The sequence below is a fragment of the Ambystoma mexicanum genome, chromosome 3p (assembly GCF_040938575.1).
Source record: "Ambystoma mexicanum isolate Mex_15411 chromosome 3p, UKY_AmexF1_1, whole genome shotgun sequence".
Lineage (NCBI taxonomy): Eukaryota > Metazoa > Chordata > Amphibia > Caudata > Ambystomatidae > Ambystoma > Ambystoma mexicanum.
The window spans coordinates 612813744-612834224 of NC_090925.1; the positions used below are offsets into that span (position 1 = coordinate 612813744).

The window sequence follows — 20481 nt, forward strand, 5'->3', positions numbered from 1 at the left end:
TTCCATTGGTGGATTCGGATTTGGATCCTGCTTCTGACACATCTGTAGTTTAATTATTTTTTATTCACCTCTTTCCTGAACTGCTTTTTACCCTGGACAGGGAGAGGGTCTAAAACATGGTTTGTTCAATTTAAAAGGCTACTGCAGTTGCCTGTTTTTTGGAGATGAAACACCCTTGCATGATAAAGAGTGACGAGGAAGCTTATCTTTTGCGTAATGACGATTACAGGTAAATCATCAGAGCATTGCTTGATATTGCAACCACATTTCTAGTGTCCGCCCTCTCATCACTCTTGTTTCAGTCACGCTGCCTCTCTCGATTGCTCCTTTTCTTTTCATCCCTCAACCCCATGCCCATTTTTCTTCTCCCTACTTCCTTCCATCACATTTTCAAGATGGCTGCCCCCCTCGTCTTGCTTTTCTGTGCCCTTCTACCCCCTTACACGGCTATAGATAAAACATAAGACTTATTAGGGGTGATGGTGGGCTCCAGAGAATCTGGAGGAAGTTCTTCTGGTAATCGATAGTGAATGCATTGTATTTTGGGACCACGTTTCAAGCTGGGATAATGAGAGACAAATTTCAGGGAGGTTTGGGGAAGACGCAGCAGAATAATCACAGAGTGTGAGTAAAGACCACGCTCGAGAATCAGAACAGTCTATGGTGTTATACAGTGCTCTCACGTTTCCCCATATCATGTGTGGCTATGTCACCCAGTCCTATGTTATCTTTGTATTATCGGAGTTGTAGTCCTACATTTTAAATAGGAAAGACAAAACCACAATCTGCAGAATTCCAAGAATAAAACAGGACGGAATTACTTTCTCACGCAGGGCGCGAGGAAAATTAGGGGCGCTGTGTGAGAGCCACCATGGACTTGGGTAGACAAGATGGGCCTGAGCTGCCAATATCTGATGCCGATATCTATGTATTCTGTTTGCCCAACAGCACCCTCCTCTTGAGCAGACACTTACCAGCAGGATTTCAATGGTGCCCAGGATGTACATAGCTCCAGCAAAGGTGGTGCCAAGGTAGAAGCAGAGCCCCACCGCTCCCCCAAACTCTGGTCCTAGAGACCGAGAAATCATGTAGTAGGATCCACCGGCTGTGAAAAATAGAAACAACACAATGGTTAAAATATATCTACACACAAACACTCACACACTGCCTGTAAACTCTGAGCACAATCAAGTGGAACAGAGGGGGGCAGGGAGGGGTCTGATAGAAGACGCAGTGAGATTTGCTAATCATCATCCAGGAGATGGCATGGTTCATCTAGGGTAGGGGTGGGCAACCTGGGCACTCCAGATATTTTGGCGCGCAACTCCCATCAGCTGTCGTCAGCATCATCAACGCAGAGGAATCATGGGATTTACAGAGCAAAACATATGAGCAGCTGCAGCTTTCCTACCCCGGGTCTGGGTCAAGATAGCTGAAGAAATCATCATCAAAAAGGGAAAACGGTATACAGTGTTTATATCGAATCCTTCATATTGAAAAACTATATATCGAATATTTTACAATGAAAACCTTTATAGTGAATGCAATTATGGGTTGGGTAAAGGGTTAAATATTTTTGGAAATGGTCGCGGTGGGTGTTCAGGGGTGGGACACAGGGGTTTAGGAGGGACCCCCCCAAAAAATGCATTCACTATAAACGTTTTCGTTATAAAATATTCGATATATGGGCTTTCAAAATAAATGTTTCCGGTATAAAAACATGGTATGGTAGAAAAATTATGTACTAATTATAATTATTTATCTCCGCCAAACAACTTCTATTCAGCATAAAAACCATCAAGTACAAAACACATATAAAAATACAATTTAATTTCTATTTCCACTAGAGGTACAAAGATAACAAGGTTTCTAGTGTGATCATGACTTAGTAAAACATGCTCAAATTAATATTATACAGCAGTTCATCAATACAGACAAGGATCTTTAGTAACACAAATATACAATCATGCCAAAGCAGGCTAGTTGCAGAGAGAGCTTGCTTGCAGCCTCGCAAAATTAGATGGCAGACTGGCCATATTTAGTAAGGGAACCTTGAACTCAAGTGCCTTCTCATTCCACACTCTTAGAGGCCACCTGCTTTAGGGCCCTGGCTCCTTGCATCCAGGCTCGGTTATTAAGAGAATATATGAGGAAATGAATAGCTCATCCTGTGGTACAGATCCCAGATGTCCTTATAATCGGTCTCAGGTAAGTGCATCTTTAATAGCGGGCATTCTCCTTTGCATGAGCCACTCCAAGCTCTTTTGAAGGATGCTACGCGCGATATCCCCAACCTAAGGTGGGCAAACAGTGACCTTTTGAATGATTGCACAACTGTATCAAGATATTGCTCAAATCCATATCCCAATTCGTATATGAGGTAAGCTGGACCGAGTTTTTATCTATTGGCATTCTCCATCAGATAATCTATCAATCTTCCGGCAGTGATTTTTTTCACCTTCATAAATGCCGAGCTGTCTAATTCCGAGGGGTTATCCCAGATTCCACTCTCCGCCAAAGCAAGTGAGATATTCTTTACATGTGAAAGCATTTAAAACACTTTCTGCTAGCCAGACTCATAAGGTGTATAAACGCTTTCAGATATTTTTCCGGACCCTCTGTATGCCGTAATCTATTTTTTATAAAGGGGTAGGTTTCAAAACATTTTAAACTGAAAAGTAGCTACAAATCTAAGGATTATACTGACAGTCAGCAAACACATGTATCTTCTTGATTGAGTTTTTATCTGAGCAAATTACAATCAACTTGTGTTCCAATGAAATGTTCGTTTGGCCCTGAGGAAGACTACATTGTTGAAACTAGTTCATCCAGGATTAGAGGCGGCAGTCTTGTCAATATTGAAAGTGGCAGTGACCATTGGGTGTTCAACAAGAGAAGAGTAGGCACCACCAGGGCATCTAGTTGGCCAGTTAAGGCACACCAGGGGCGTGCATATTATTCCATAACAGTACATAGGTGACTTTCTCTGCACCTGTGGATGCGCAAACTATTGGCCATTTCTGTCTCACCAGGCTGTGTGTATGTTAGGAATCGGTGGTGGTGAGTGGGATTCCCGCTCACTACCCGCCAAACTCACCTGTTGCCCTGAAGCTTGGGGGCTGAGTGATAGAGTCTCCGGCTCAGTGCGGGTCTCCTTCTCCGGCGGGAGGCCCTTTCCGGGTTTCAGCATGACGCAGGCTGTTGCTTCGAGGTCCTTTCCTCTAAGCCGCTGGTGCATGCCGTGCTGAACCTGATGACAATCAGCTCAGAATACAAAGAGAGAGACAGTGCCTACAGGTACTGTTCTCTGAATGGTCTAATTTTCTGAAGTCCGTTTAGGAATACAATGTCTCTAAGTTCGTTTTTTGACCTTTCTGATTCCTTGTCATTACTGTTATAGTTCCTATAGTTATTTAGTAGTTTTCTTCTGGTATGGCCCACCAGCAGGGTCGGACTGGCCCTTTCGGTCTTTCGGCCCGTGGCCGAACGACTTTGGGGTCCCCTGGGGCCGGTTTTCCGGCAGCCACCTCTGGGCCGTTTAAAAAAAAAAAATAATAATGTCTTTTTTTTTGCGTGTTTGCGCTGCAGACAGTGCGCCGAGCCGTGAGTATTCGCGGCGACGCGGCCCACGTGCGGCCAAGTCAGATGGGGATGGCCGGAGGGGTGGGGGGAGTGAGTTGCCTCGCCTGCCAGTGCCCTGGTGTGAGTGAGGAGCAGGGCATGGAGGCGGGAGGCGGGAGCCAGCCAGGAGGGGCGAGGGGGAGGTGCCGCGCGCCGGCGGCGCCGGCTGCTCTGCACAATCATCATAGCAAGGTAACACTAGTAGTCACTAGATGTTACCTTGCTTTGATGATTGCATCTGCATCATGCATGCATCATAATTTATGATGCATGCAGATGCAGATGCATGTGCATAATTCATGGGCCGGTGTCGCGTCGGTGGGCCTGCTGGGCGCCCGCCAGTGCCACTGCAGGGGGCCGGTGCGCCTGCCGTCAGCTCACGAGCCTCTAGCCTGCGGCTGCCGCGGCCACAGCCCACAGAGAGAGAGAACGACAGTTGCGAATCTGTACTGTGGGAGGGAGGCAGGCTGAACTTAGCAATTGCAAACACGGTACACCGACCAAAGCAATTGTAACACCTGCCTCCCTCCTCCCCCCTCCGAGACCTCCTGACCCTAGGGGGTGCAGCCTGCCTGCGGGCTCCGCTGAGCTGGGGCCGAGGCGCCGAGCCCGGCACTGTAAACACAGTGACTGACACTCCACATTGATTTCACACTTGCTTTCAACTTTGCTGCAGGAAGTAAGTAACAATTCTTTGCAAAGTTGAAAGCAAGTTAGCAATTGTCTTCAACTTGTGTGCCTGGGGGCTGGGATGGGCCCCGGGGCTGCCGGCGCCGTGGACGAATGCCTGCCCAATTTGCCGCCAAATGCATTCATACATTATGCTGCTGGAGTGGCTGGGCTGCTGCTATATGAGCCCCAGTGCCCCACAACACAAGCACTGAAGCACACAGTCTGCTGTCTGCAGTGGACCTCGACTCTCGAGACCGACGAGCGACGACAGTGCCAGTGCCCACAGCCCACACAGGACAGGAGGACCACAAGGCAGCACTGAGGCGGCCGGCCAGCAGACAGTGGAGTGCCCAGTGCCAGTGCCGGCCACACAGACAGCAGCAGGCAGCCCAGCCAACAGCCAGCCAACTGAGGTAAGGAGTGGACTGTCTTTTCAGGGGCTTTCCCTGTCATGCCATGCCATGTGAGTGTGCCTGGGGTGGGGCGGGGAGAAGGGGGGGGCTGCATGCAGGTCTGCTGTGTGAAGTGATACAAGAATGGATCACCATATGTATCATTAATATCACTGCAGGTACTACTTTAACATTTTTTAATGGATCTTTCCCAATCTTTCCAGTTTTGGAGGGGCATTAGAAACTTTTTGTTTGGAATACTTCACCCAAATCCGAGCAGCCAGCCAAAGGTTTACTGGCAGGAGATTTGGTCGAAGCCAAATCCATCGAATCTTTTCAACTGAATTTGGCTGGGATCTTGCAGTTTGAGCTGACCCGTCCTTTTTGGGGTGGAGCCAAGCCTGATATGATATGATAGGCTATTTATAACACTCTTAATACCCGAAGATTTCTAAGCGCGGACCGGGGGAATCGAACTTGTGTTGCTCTGTGTCATCTTGCTTCCAAGGTGAGTGCGTTGCCCCTGAGCTATCCTCCCGAGACAAAGCCTGGTTGGCACATGTTTTTTCCCCCTTTTTAATAGCCTGATAGGCTGCAGAACGGGAGCTGCAGGGTTCTGTAGAGGAATGTGAGTTCTAATGATTCAACAGTTCTGGGTACTAATTATTAAGACTGGGTGCAAATTCCCCCTCTATTCATGTTTACATTTTATAATCTGTCCCCAAGTTCTTTATTTTAGATTTACAAAGCTTCTAGAAGTTTCCAGAAAAAAAAACTCTCTCTACCTGCTTTGACATAAAAAGAACCATGTGTAAATCATTAGAACAGAACAAAGAACAACGGCTAACCTCTGGCCTGACGGCAAACCTACCTGAGACACAAGTACATTATAATAACTTTTTTATTTACATAGCGCTTTTACCCAAAGCGCTTTACATAGAACAAATGTTACATACATTTATATTACCCAATAGAAGATAGTTACTCAGGAAGAAAGCCTGAGTCGACCTTGCCGGGATTTGAACCTGTGAATCAAACAGATTGCACGAACGAGAGCTCAACCTACTGAGCTATCTTACCAGCTGTATGAATTAGTTGAACAATCCATTTCACAGTCATTTCACGGAAACAAGCATTTCATCCTAGTACATAAAACTCATGTACCGCTGTGCAGTGCATTAAATCTTCAGAAATTCAAATGAGAACAAAAAAAAATACTTCCAGGCAGCGTTGAGTAAAGCTGTCAACTTTAGACCATGGCCATTTTGCGTCGGCTGCGTTTTTTCCCCCACTTTCCTGCCAGAATCTCACATAAGTGACATAACCCACGTTTCGCCTCCCATCTCTCTTGAGCAGGGCATCATTCGTCGACAGTAGCCGATTCCTTCAAGCAGATTAGGCCGCAAATGGCCGAGTCCGCTCCCTGATTGGGTTGGGTTGATTTTTTTTTTGTTTTGTTTTAACGCCAGTGACACTGGGCACCTGCTGTACTGCCTGCCATGTGAAGTATGGGGGCTATACGAATTCCAGAAAAGAGGGAGTGTGGAACACTGGCCATACAAACCAGCAGTGCTGGGATCCATGAATGGAATATTGTCAGGGCAGATGACCTGGTCAAGTCATAATTAATTCATTACTAGCACACTTTACAGGAAACGAATGGAGGGGGGGGGGCCAAGCCCAGAATCGCACCACTTCATTCCTGCATCCTATTTGTCTCAATGACTTGACCCACCCCTTTACCCATCACTTTGTTTTATTTTAGAAAAGCCCACGCATTTATTTGTTTAAGATGTGCAGTACACATTCAAGTGCTTGGATGGTGCAGAGACCACAGAACCTAGTATTATGCGCTACTATGAACAAGAGCGCAGGGTTTGGATGAGCCGCGATTTTAGCCGTTTCCGGAGCGAGGAGGTGAAATGTGGCTATGTGGTAAAAGCAACCCAGTGGTCTACAGATGGGAACGGTTTAAGTTATGTTTAGGGCAAATGGCTCATTTGTAGGAGAGGGCGCGTGTGTGCATTACATGTGGGCGGCGCGCGTTCTGTAATGATGGATCGGTCAGAGTGAGGGGACTACGTTACAAGAATGTACTGCTTTTCGCGTTTCTTCTCTGCTTGACTGCAAAAGGTCAAATTCAGAAAATGTGTAAGCCAGAAAAGGCAGTAACCTGCACATAGAGACTTAGGACCGCCTTTTGGTTTTTCCAAATTTGAATGTTAAAGCATTGCAGCGGTATTTCAAAATGAGTGTGTTTTTTTACAACTCTGTGACCTGCCTGTAAACATTTGTGGGGAGAGGTGGGGTTCTGGGGGTCTCCCACCTGCATATATTTGCTGAAATATGGCTTAAAAGAACAAAATATTTGATGGATTTGGAGTCGATCAAATCTCATTGATGAAGTCACATTCTCTCTCTCTCTCTCTCTCCCTCTCTCTCTCTCTCTCTCTCTCTCTCTTTTCTCTCCCCCCTCCCTCTCTCTCTACTTTTATCTCTCTCTCTCTCTCTCTCTCTCTCTCTCCATATAATAGGTAGTATAAATAGGGTGACCAGATTTAAAAAGTAACAGACTGGGACAGGGCAACTAACATAAAAGTAGGAATAGCCCTTGAAAGTGGCTGTCAAGGCACTACATTTCAATAGTGGTTGGAGCAGAAGAAGGTTCAAGTGTTATCGGTGGAATAAACACATAATATATTTATTTTATCACAAATTACCACTAGCTTTGAAGCACTACACTTGTGTTTAAGCGCTTTACAAATAATTACAATCACAATCTTAATTCGTAAAATGTCACATTCCTACTGTTTGAGATTGTGCATTACTGCCTGCGGGCTAAGAAGACCTACTACCAAAAACTGGGAACAATGCAGTGAAAAAATTAATCTTGAGAAAGGGGGACAGAGCAGAGCACCCGATTACGGGACAGTCCCAGCAAAACTCTTAACTATAAAGGAACAACTTTATGGCACTCATTTCCTTGGTGACTTTCCTACTTATTATCATCAATGTGCCGTCTGCCCTCTGTTCGTTCTGTTGTGATCGTCTGGGGTCACTGTGACAAATGTACACATTTATAAACATTTACATTGCACACACCTACACCCGCCATAATGACGTCCTGGAGCGATGGAAGTGCGTGCGAGTGATTCTATGCATAGCTTTGAAATCACCTTCCTTTGCAAGTCAGGGCCAGCGTTTTACACTCATATTTAGTTATAAAATGGCCATATCCCGCCTGTGACCCCTCCACGGCCACCCCACACAAAAATGATGCCCCATCTGATCTCAACTGCATTTCAATGGAATGTGCAAATAAATAGTGTCAATATTTAAACGCTTTAAACTATATATTAATAAAATAAATAGTGTCAATATTTAAACGCTTGAGGACTTCATTACGATGTTGATAGGCTCGGAGCTGTGTGCTGCGGTTTGGGGGGGTATGTTTAGTTGCGTCTTGTGCATCTGGCTGCCCGAGTTCACCTTGTATATGTCTGGGAGGGTATATGTGGTGGACGTGCAGTAAGTATCGCGTGTGTGTTACTGGACGTTCATGATTGTGTTGGGTGCACCACATATGTACTGTGCTTGATTATGTGTGAATATATAGTTTATGTTTATGTTTATAGTTTATGTTGCTCATGTCTGTATGTGGTTGGTTGGCGCAGTATATGTTTGTGTGTGTGTCTGCCTGTGTATGTCTCTGCAGAGAATGTGTATCTTGGATGTGTCTGTGAGTTGGTCTATGCTTATGTAGATGCGACATGCAAACGTGTTTTGTTAGTGTAACAATCAAGCGTGTAATGTGTATGTGTGTGTTTCGTGTGTATCTATATTGTGGATGGTATGTCGTGGTGTAGGTGTGCGGAGACGGAGTGTGTGTTCTGAGTATTTGTTTGTGATGCATTATGGAGGCACCTGTTTGTGTGTGTGTGTCAAATCTTTGTCTGCTGTATGTGTGCATTTAGTTTGGGTATCTGCTGGTGTGTGTCATCCACCTATGTGCCTTAGTAGGTGCAGCGTGTTTCCATACCAGTATATCAGCGCATATGGGCCAATTTACCAAATTACTGTCAATGCAAGCAGATGTCCAAGGCCAAATGATAATGTTGTGTTATTATATAGCACTTACTTGTAAGAGCTTCATATAGACCAAATATACCTACAAGTCACTCAACCTGTGTTGGTATTCACTCAACCTCAGCAGGATAAAAGTCTGAGTTGACCTCTCTGGGAGCTGAACCTGCAACCTGCAGAGCACACGCACATTGCAGCAGTGAGCGCTGAACCCACTGAGCTATCTCACCGGCTATAGCTATCAGAAAACTAGCCACTTAAGAAACACAGAGCCACATGCTGCTGACCACAGCCCAGGAGCCCCAATTTTAAATTAGGGGTAGCAAGGGAGACCACAGGGGTAGCAAGGGAGGCTTCAGGGGTCACCAGGCAGAGCCCTGGCAACCCCTACATGACATCCCTGCCAGATGTGGTTTGATTTACAAATACCCGTTTCATTACCTTGCGCTATCTATTGCCTGACATATGTGGGAATTCGCTCCTCTACCTGTTACTAAATGGGTGCAGCAGCGTTCACAGAGAATGATCAGGAGCCGATTGTGTTTGAGCTGGCTTTACCATAGCTGGGAGCAGGCTGTACCAGTTATGCTGTACGGCCCCTTGGGCATTGGAGCTGGTTGTATTTGTTGGGCAATGTGAGCATGAGCGAAATGTAACCGTATCCGTTTGTGAAGCTGGCTGTACCTGTTCACTGGCATGAATAGTTAGGTAAAGAGTATTGCATGCTGCTACATTGCTCTCAAATCATTTAGGCTTCCTTGATAGAGATGGATTGTGGCCCTGCCCATGGTAAAACATGACTTTTTTTCTGTGGGGAGGGGTTGCAACTGGGGGAAAAGATGAGGGAAAAAGTGTCAGTACTGAAAGGTCAGTTGAACTGGGAGCAGCCTCGGACTGGCCTGTAGGACAATAGGCCCAGGGCCAACCAAAAACACAAAATGCTGGTGTGGGACCCTTATTGGCCCATGTGGGCAACTTTGATGAGTTAATTCACACTGCGACTAGTAGTTTTGACCAGTGTTGCTTGCTGAATAAATATTCTTTAAAATATACAATTTGCATGTCACTTTATCAAAAATCTCCGCCTGGGTACTATTCAAACAGTATCACAAAAGGAATGAAAAGCCATTTGCAACTGCGGGCCACTTTTTCTTTGGTGCCTGAGACAATTGCATGGCCCAGTCTGACCCCGGATGATAGCTAGCCTTTGTTGCTGACTTTGTGCAGTTCGGAAGCACCCCACAGTGTCTTTGTCGAGGGCATAGGGGCATTGGTATCCCGAAAGGGGCCACTTTTTTTGAGGCGAGGGGTGGGCCACTTTTTTTTTGTTGTCTGGGCCTATTTCTTGTCCCAGTCCGACCCTGCCCCCCAGCTCCTGTCGCCACAATTAGGTTCAAGGCTGGGTGCAGTTCACCAACAGGTAAATCCCTGTTCAGGGTACTTTTGTAATACCTTGGGTAACATGTGATGTACATTTAAACGATCTATATTGTGTCCCCTTGCAGCTCCTGTGCCCTAATTGCTTGTCCTGAGGAAGTGGGTGTATCAAATAGCACCCCTGTCTCCTTGGAAAGGCTCACGCCATTTGTATCAGTCTAGTTCGAACGGCTGGCCTTTCCTTGAGGGTACGAGTGCCTATTCTTCCATGGTTCCTGAGGATCTTCAGTCCGTCTGACTTTGGGCTGACAGTGTATGTGATTCAATAACTATATATAGGTGACTTTCTAGCACCTGTGGACACACATACTTTAGATTGGATGTATGCAATGTGTTAGTGTTGACATGAGTTTCTTAATGTATGCAGATGTTCCTTGAGGTCTCCCTATGGAGTATTGTCATTGTATGCATCTTTGTATGGATTCGACAACATTCCGTATTTTCATGTTGGTACACTTATGTATAGGCCACGTGCTGTATTCTTTGTCTCAATACTTGTTATAATCTTTTAGGATCTCCCTACACTGTAATTAAGTGCACTCTGTATATGGGTTATGAATGTATTGATGTGTTTGTCCAGAATCATCTATAAGCAGTAAGCAGCTCCCTTTTTTATACTAATTTGTTAGAATAACAGAGTGTATTTTTTGTTTTTTGTTTTATTAGTTTATTTCAAACCTTTATCAAAATGTTTCCATACATTCCTTTGAAACATTTCTCTCCCCAAGCCAACCACAGATGATTCTGATAAAAATTCTCATTCCAGTGTGGCTAGCTTCTAATTCTTTATATACAATCATCCCAATGTCTCAGTAACAATTCCATTTAAAAACTTCAAAAGCGCAAAGACTAATGGATGGCTTTCACCCATTAAGAATGTTCCCCACCATTCATTCACCAATAGTGTCGGAGCTGTTGCAATGGTGGATCCAAAAACAAGGTACGATGCGCAGTTAATCCCACACAAGAGGTTAACAAATGTTTCAGGGATTCAGTTTCATCCGTTTTCAAACAAAACCTACAGGTGCCCTGAGTCTTACGAGCTACCAGCACCTCTCGAGTAGGATAAAGATTTAAGCACATTCTCAGAAAATGCCCTCTGATAGCTGAGCATGGGAACTTCTTCAAGTATTTGGGGACCTGCATTAGAGCGCTGCATTCCAAAGCAAAGTCTTTCCTAAGCACTGGATTGTTTCTTTTAGAGTGTGTGATATTATGTTTAACACATATTTATACTGTTCACATTTACGTAGATAGGGATTAGGTTTGTACCCACTAAGGGTGAGGATGGGAGTTGCATTTTATTTTACGGTGTCTACTCTGTGGAGAGGTGCACGTCTTCACATCTGCAACAACCCTTTTTTGAGGGTGTTATCTCGAATTAGAATGTTTACTGTGTGATGAATGTATGTTCATGGGGAATGTCTGTGTTTGGTGAGTTTCTCCATGATAAATATCAGGGTACCTGGTGTACTATGGGTCCTTCTCCAAGCCCTGTAAAAGAGGCCCTGTACTCACCGGTTGTCCAGCAGTTTCTGAGCCGAATCCTCAGTGACTGGCACCAGGAGTACTTGTCACCAGATCCTGACGGTCATTGTAAATACTTTTTGAATGTTTAACGTATGGAATTATAATGTCCTATTTATTCTCTATTTCTGCATCCACCTTTTCTCACAACGCTATTTACTATACTTCACCGTCTGCAATATAACTTTTTTTGTTATGCTGGATCTCATGGTTATGAAAAACATATTTATGGGAATTATGTGGACTTTTATTTTTCTTATTTATTTTTTCTTTTCTCTTATTTCAACTTTATTTTGAATGCTCCTCAGTTCAATTAGGCTCAAGAAGAAGAGGAGAAAACCTTGAAACGCGTCAACCAAGTATATTGAACCGCTGGATGTTTTCTTTTGCATTATCGTCAATATACCTACACTTGAAATTCTTTTTTTGATTAAATATCTTTAACCCTACAAACTGACACTGTTATTGAATACAATTGAATGTTCTTTCCTGTTTAACCTCGATTGAATTATTGACTGTCTCTGGACATTACACTATAGTGTGCAGGGGACGGGAGGGTTCCCAATTTGGATCCTCTTATTCTCCTCATTACATACTCAGTGACTAGCCAGGAGACATAAACTACGCTATAACTAGGAGTCGCCACCAGTTAGTAGGATTGAAGCAAAATATCATACACATTAAGCGTGCCAGAAGACAAGAGAATACCGCATCACGGGGTCTCTAGCCTGCATGAGTCTGCTTTGCCTCTCTGGAACAGGTGTTCAGCCAGAAGAAGTGGAGGGCATCTTGCCTGGCTACCCTCTGGAGGAGAGCCCTGCTCCTTCCACAGGAGCACACATAGGGCAATTATTTCTCCACTCTGGCATGGCATCTGTGGGCAATGCAAGAGTAAAAGTGGGCTCAGACATGTATTCTGTCCCCATAGACAATCAGAATGTTGATGCGTGTCCTAAGGGAACAACACGCCGAGACACCTAGGAGCTATAGATAGGTCCTGGGGGCATCACACACAAACTTGCTTAAGGGAATTGGATCAGGGGCTAATCAAAGTAGGGTGAAAGAGGAGGCTAGCTGGGGCACTGACAGTGGAGATTCTCTCCAGTTTAGGATCACTGATACCAGGGACAACTGAAGCATTAGTGGCATTCCCTTCTTGTTGGAGGCAACAGAAAGAATGGGGTGCCCGCAAGCTGTGGCATGGGAGGCGCACCAGGCAGCGGGAAGCTTGCCATGCCTCCAATTTCCCAGTCTGGCACCGCAGACTCCCCTTGGCCCCATTGGCTGGAAGTCTTACTTCATCTCCCTACGCTCTGGTATGATTAAGCCCTAAGTATGCTTTCCTCCAATCAGTGTAAAACCAGGTTCTCTTAAGTTAGGTTGTCACAGAGCGTGTATCCATCTCAAGCTTAACAGCCAAGAATCTGGAAAGAGAGAAAAGTGTTACATGGCAGGAATATCCCTCAACACATCAGGAGGCAAGTATTCTGAATATAAGGGCCAGTGAGCATGAATACATTCATAGGCTCAGTGCACACCTGCCTAAGAGGCTAATACATTTCACTTTTGGATTGTAATGTAGGAGTTTGATTTGATTTGGTTAATACACTGCAAATTCAATCACCTCTAGGTGCCTAGAAGCCGAAGAGCTATTATAGAAACAGCATAACTCAAACTTGTATGTCTTGCGTCGATCTGAATGAGACAAGGCCTAGTGAGATCGTTTGTTTTGTCCTCTCTCTGTCTCCCCTCCTTTGTCTTGTCGCGCCTAGAAACACTTGTGTACAGGCGCGTTATACATTATTTATATGATATCATATTATGTAGGGCCGTGGGGAATTACCAAACATTGGAATAATTTAAATAGCTAATGCACTCATTCTCCAGAGGGAGAACACATGGACAGTCCATCACTGGGTGGGGTGCTCTTTAAATCCAGAGTTGGAGACTACCACCAAGAGTAAGTCAGTCATTCACAGCGGCCAGATAAGAATGTATGGAGCTGCCTTGACTCTCAGCCTTCCAGACATTCGTAGGACACACATCTACCTCTTTTTGACAAGCTCTCGTTGCCATATCAGAAGTTAGTGCATTGACTGCAATACAGGGAAACCTAAAATAGCTTTTACACGCCAAAGATAAGACATGTTGCAGTATTGCGCATGCTCTGCAGTTACATAAGACATTGCTGTGTCCAATTTGGACTTGACCAGAGCTTCCCCAACCACCCTCTAGCGGAAGTCAGTGAGAGGAAACGTTCAAGGTGATGAGTCCAATGGAAAGCCCTTTTATCCATAGCAGCAGCTCGTGCTCCCATCATCAGCCCATTTAACCCTGATTTGTTTTACTTCTGTAGCAAAGGGATTTTGATTTGCAGAAAAGTGTCGCAGAAATGGATCTCTTGGTGGGAGAGTTCAGCAGATGTTGGGTTCTGAGATACAATGGGGGTAATTCCAAGTTTGGAGGCAGCCATGGTGCTATTAGCACCATGGCTGCCTCCAAACCCAGGTCTGGGATCCGGGGTCTCTGAATGGGGACGTATCGGGTCATTCCAACCTTGGAGGATCCGGTAAGTCCCCAGTCAGAAAACTATTCCCCATTCCCATTTGAGCCCCCATAGAGCTCAATGGGAATGCAGAAGGAGCTAATAACGGGCCCACACATTGCGGGTCCCGTTATTTGCTCCACGGTCCCTTAGCGGCTCCCGCTAAGAACGGCTGGTTAGACCAGCTGTTCCTGTTGGGACCCGCTAAGGGACCTCGAAATATGGCGGTAGGGGGTTAATGGCACCGGCATCCTTACCAGTGCCGTTAACCCCCTACCACCATACTCGGAATGAGGCCCAATGACTGAGTTCTCGCTCCATCCAGCTACAATCATGCATCCATCCAGCCATCAAGCGATGGGCTCCAACTGTACACTCCCTTTCTTGAGGACAATAGAGTAACTTTGCTGAAAATGTTGGGGGCGACATGACATCTAAATGAAAGTGGCCCCTGCCAAATGAGTGGGACCCAATGGTGGGCCACAAAAGCTGGGGGTGGGACAAGTCCCCTTCCCCAGAAAATTACGCCCATGCTTGAGGACCGTTGATTCACAGATAAAGTGATCTCCCAAGAATGGAACTGGAGACTCCAGCACTCGGAATATCCATAGCGGACCTCATGTAGATGGTAAACAGCGGCCTGTGACGACACCACACCCTACACATTTGCTGCTGATACACAGGGGCCACATATACATCCACTGTTCTTTCCTGTTATGAATGTAGGAAACCACCTCTATGACTCTACTTGCGGTGGTTCAACAAGAGGCCATCATCGACTATCCCGAACGAAGTGGAGAGATCCTATAAGAAGAGAAATACATGACCTGTATCTGTTTGTGCGAGAATGACAACAAACCAGTTTCCAATTCATGTTTCAGACAAAAAGTTGCTTGGTTATGAACTAAAGTCTGTGGCAGGTTAACAAGCACTGCTTCCAAAATGTTGGATAACCAAGGCGGGCGTGAGATAGAGAGAAATGTATTCAGGATAATTCTCCTCTGGGGTATTTATTTCAAAGGGCGTTCAACACAGAGATTTTAGTGAGCACAATCGCTTGTTTGACACGAGATTAACTAGCTGAGTTATAGCGCTTGTCAGTGTGTCTGAAGATTCTCTAGCTAATTAAGATGTAAGTTGCTCTGCGGTATGACCTGTCGGTCTGGGCTCTTTAAAGGAGCTGCAAACTGGTTTCTCTGCAGGTTGAAATTTAAAGTAGCCATTCTCTTGTGGAGCTGATTCAATTCGCCACTTGTGTGTTGCTGATTAGACGGATGTATACTAATTGACCTTTTCACAATTGACCTCGGAAGAATTGACCTCGGGTGAATTGACCTAATTTAAAAGGTCAATTAGGACATATATGTGGGGGAAACCCCCCCCGCAACCCTCACCAATTCCCTTATATCATTTATAATCCAAAACCAACCCAATATGTATATAAAATAACTAAACTAATATGAGGGTCAATTGTGCGGAAGGTCGATTAGGACCACTATAATTAGGTCAATTAGGACAAAAGGTCAATTGTAAAAGGTCAATTTGGGTAATACCGATTAGACATCTTTGAAGAACTGATTGACCGAAGCTCATAATTCTACAGAGGGATTCGAGCTTGATGGCAAGCATGATGATGTTAAGAAAGATTCAATAACCTGGAATCAGTACTTTGGCTGGTTATGGGAAGATTCTGACAATCTGACGAATGTCCGCACTAAGATGGAAAGAGATTGGCTGAAACTGAATCCAGATGAAATGAGAATAATGACTGGGGCTGCATTGAGCAGTGTGCGAATTACCATTCTTGGCTTGCGACCCTTCCCTGTTACCGAAGTGGACTTGACATCTTGCTTGGCCATTGCTCTAGTGTGTGTTCACCTAGAAAAGCAGTAGCTAATGCTAGGCATTTTTATCTCGGCACAATATAACGAGTCGTTCCTTTCACAAGCCTGACATGCCACAGGGCCATGCACTAGCTCATCCCTTGAAGATCACCCCCAGTTCAGAACCACACCACAAAGCACTATGGTTACAGAGCCATTCAATGAAAAGCTTGCATATTTGCTCCGTACAGTATGCGGTTCGTTTCTGTGTCTTGCAGGGCAGCACCATTTTAAACATAGCGTTGACAGCCTAAGACTTACAGCTCTCAAGGACACAACAAACACATATGTGTTTCACCATGAGCGAGGAAGAGCATTTGACTCAGCCCCGAATATCATTGGGGGACTTAAATTGGGATGGAATTAGGGTTCTGAGCAACAAGGAGCTGCTAGAAACAGCATCGGGATTTCTATACCAGCAGAGACCGCCACACGCCTGTAAACTGCTGATGCCAATTTAATGCTTTGTCAGCATCAACCCTGGTGTTTGACCCCTGGAGTAACCTCATATTGACTACTGATTTGACCTCATATCCCTCAAAGGGAATACAATTGTGATAATTCCTCCAAACAGAATTACTGTTATCAGCATTGTGTCCAGAGGAATTACCAGAACCTATTAGCCCATGGACGTGGACCGGTTGGCCTGGGGGTAACAGTAATTATGTCTGGATGTATTACCACAAAGAAAACCAACCAAGTGCCAAATCCACCAAGTTTTGGAGGCATTACTATTACCGCAGCTGTATTTGGGGCAATTACCAAATGGTCCTTCTTCCACAAATTAGCAGAGTAACCATTTGGCAGAAATAGCTGAGGTCCAATGGTGAAGGAGGGTGGAATCATGCCAGGGGAAAATGAGAAGAGCAAAGTGTTTGAGGCGAGCATCAGGAAACCATACTTCTCTGAGGCAGAACCGACTGTAATGTCAGAGGACGTGGTGGCCCTAAGTAACAAAGTCACACATCAGAGAAAAAAAACCATCCAGAGTGAGGTGCGGGACAAGGTGGTGACAGTGGGGATAGGGCCCTGGGACACCAAAGACATCAAGAAGAGGTGGAATGACCTCAAGACCAGAGTTTGCACCATGCTGCCACACCACTGCAAAGAGCAGAAGCCACATGAGCAGGCACCACCTAGCCCCCCCAAGTTGGCCCTACCTGTATCCGACAAACATTGCATTAATAAATACCGATATTAACATCACACACGATGCAGCCACCCAACTGCTTTCAGAGGGGAGCTGCAGGAGCTGTGCCGGGTGTGATTCAAGTAAAAGAAAACATTGCTTATGGCGATCAGAAATCACCCTGTTTGAATAGTACCAAAGGGGGAGTTTTTTTTTTATAATGCACATTGTGCATTTCAAAGAATATTTATACAGTAACAATGGTCAAAACTACTAGATGCATGGCGAAGTAACTCATCAAACTGGCCCACATTGGCCAAAAAAGGCACCCACTTTGAGCAAGAAAACTGGCCCACACCAGCATTTTGCGTTTTGGGTTCGGGCATTACCCTATTGCCCTATGGGCCAATCTGAACCTGACAGGGTGGCTTTGGCAACCATTCTGGCATTGCTACACGCTGCACCGTTGTGCCCAGGAAGGCCTGGGTATGCTGATGCTGCGCGCGTATATTTGTTGAGTGTGCTGCCTGCCCTCGTGCAGTGCCCCTGTCCTGAAGAAAAGGTAACCGTTGTTTTTGTATATATTGTATGTATTCATGTATTTATTATGTATTTATTATGTATCTATGTGTGTATATGCATATATATCATGTATGTGTATATATATTATGTATGTATTAAGGTGTTTGATTGTAATACATTGTCTGCGTGTGTTCATGTCATGAATGACTGAGTGAGTCTAGTGGTGCATGTATGTATGCATGCATGCATATATATGGTGGATCAGTGTGTGTGTGTGTGCACGTGCATGTGTTTCCATTATCTCTGCAAGGGATTTACAGCGAAAAACCATATTTACTGTGGCCATTGCTGACATCGATAGGTTGTGACAACCTCTGTGCCAGTCACTGTAAGTAAATCACATGCATGAAGCGGCTGCGCCAACCTCTCTATGGGAAAGGGAGTCATTTCCTCCAGGCAGTGAAGAATAAAGAAACCAGGGGAAGGGTGTCATTCCCCCTGGTGCTGAGGGACACTGAATCAGGGGAAGGAAAACAGTCCCCCTTATATTGGAAACCTTGAAAGGAAGCAGGGAAGGGGTGACATTTCACCTGGTACCTTTTTTCTTTGAGAAACCTTTTAAATCCTCTGTCCAGAAGAAGGGGGTCATTCTTCTGGACCGAGTAGAGACTTTATCCTTAGTTGTTTATGAATGTGGGAAGGAAATTGGATTTGACATGACGGTGGACACTTACGATTTCAGGACATTCTGACAATCTACTTTGTTTTTTGTTTGCGATAGGGAAACCCCTCTTAGTATTAGGGATAGATATGTTTTTTCCCTTTTATTTTAAACCAAATAAAAGTCTATAGCAACCACAATGCCAGCTTTGTGTCGGTCTCATATGTCTGCACCCGTACAGTGGCTAGACTGGCATCTTGTGGGCAGCCAGTCTAGCCATTTCTTACTGTTTCGTGACATTTTTTGAACTAGATATCTATGATAATGAAAGCATGTTAAGAGTTATTACTTGGTTAGATTGGCATTTTGAGGCATTCAGTCGAGCCCTTTCTTACTGTGGCATGCCATTTTTGTTACTATGCATCAAGAATAAAGCAAGCATGATAAGTGTTATTACGTGTCCAGAATGGAATAAATTGTACTGCCAGTTTGGACATATTTTCCTATTGTGACATGGTATTTTTTAAAGGCAAAGCCAACAGGAGTATGTTCTTTTGTTGGGATACTGCCATTTGTTGGCAGAGCCAATGTGGACATGTTTTCTTATAGTATCAATGCTGGCATTGTGGGCAAAGGGAACATGAGTATGTCCTTATTTAGGAATTCTGGCAAATATTGGTGCATCCAGCATGGAAATGTATTGGCACAGCCAGTGTAAAAATGTTTTAATGCTGGCATATATCGTGGGCGTTGTGAAATGTTCCTGTGCACTGTTGGTGGCTTACATATGCTGCATTTTTGAATTGGAGATACCCTACAAAACCAATTGCTATCTGTGTGCTGAATAATGCAACATTTTAACCCAATTTACCCCCATGCCGGCATCACCTTGGTTGGTACAGGAATAGCTACCACTATAGACGTTGCCAGTAATGATCACTTTAAATCACATGCATGAGGCTTCTGCCACAACCAATCAATGCCAGTAACGGTCACTTTAAATCAGTGCTTCATTCATGTCATTTAAAGTGACTAGATAGGTTGTGGCAGCAGCCTCATGCATGTCATTTAGGGTGCTTGTTACTGGCATAGATAGGTTGTGGCAGCAGCCACATGCATGTGATTTAAAATGACTGTTACTGGCATAGATAGGTTGTGGCAGCAGCCTCATGCATGTCATTTAAAGTGACTGTTACTGGCATAGATAGGTTGTGGCAGCAGCCGCATGCATGTGATTTTAAATGACTGTTACTGGCATAGATAGGTTGTGGCAGCAGCCTCATGCATGTCATTTAAAGTGACTGTTACTGGCATAGATAGGTTGTGGCAGCAGCCGCATGCATGTGATTTTAAATGACTGTTACTGGCATCGATAGCTTGTGGCAGCAGCCTCATGCATGTCATTTAAAGTGACTGTTACTGGCATAGATAGTTGTGGCAGCAGCCTCATGCATGTGATTTAAAGTGACTGTTACTGGCATAGATAGGTTGTGGCAGCAGCCGCATGCATGTGATTTAAAATGACTGTTACTGGCATAGATAGGTTGTGGCAGCAGCCTCATGCATGTGATTTAAAGTGACTGTTACTGGCATAGATAGGTTGTGGCAGCAGCCTCATGCATGTCATTTAAAGTGACTGTTACTGGCATAGATAGCTTGTGGCAGCAGCCTCATGCATGTCATTTAAAGTGACTAGATAGGTTGCGGCAGCAGCCTCATGCATGTCATTTAAAGTGATTGTTACTGGCATAGATAGTTGTGGCAGCAGCCTCATGCATGTGATTTAAAGGGACTGTTAGTGGCATAGATAGGTTGTGGCAGCAGCCTCATGCATGTGATTTAAAGTGACTGTTACTGGCATAGATAGGTTGTGGCAGCAGCCGCATGCATGTGATTTTAAATGACTGTTACTGGCATCGATAGCTTGTGGCAGCAGCCTCATGCATGTCATTTAAAGTGACTAGATAGGTTGCGGCAGCAGCCTCATGCATGTCATTTAAAGTGACTGT

General features: G+C 44.9%; 1 protein-coding gene across 3 annotated transcripts in view; it reads right to left on the reverse strand.

The window, feature by feature from the left end:
- SLC12A5 (solute carrier family 12 member 5) overlaps positions 1 to 20481 on the reverse strand; it is a 1549598-nt gene that overhangs the window by 421698 nt on the left and 1107419 nt on the right. For all 3 annotated transcript variants that reach the window (XM_069651368.1, XM_069651367.1, XM_069651369.1), the window contains exon 6: positions 975 to 1105. In XM_069651368.1, the coding sequence (XP_069507469.1) occupies positions 975 to 1105 (131 nt within the window). The remainder of the gene's footprint in view (positions 1 to 974; positions 1106 to 20481) is intronic.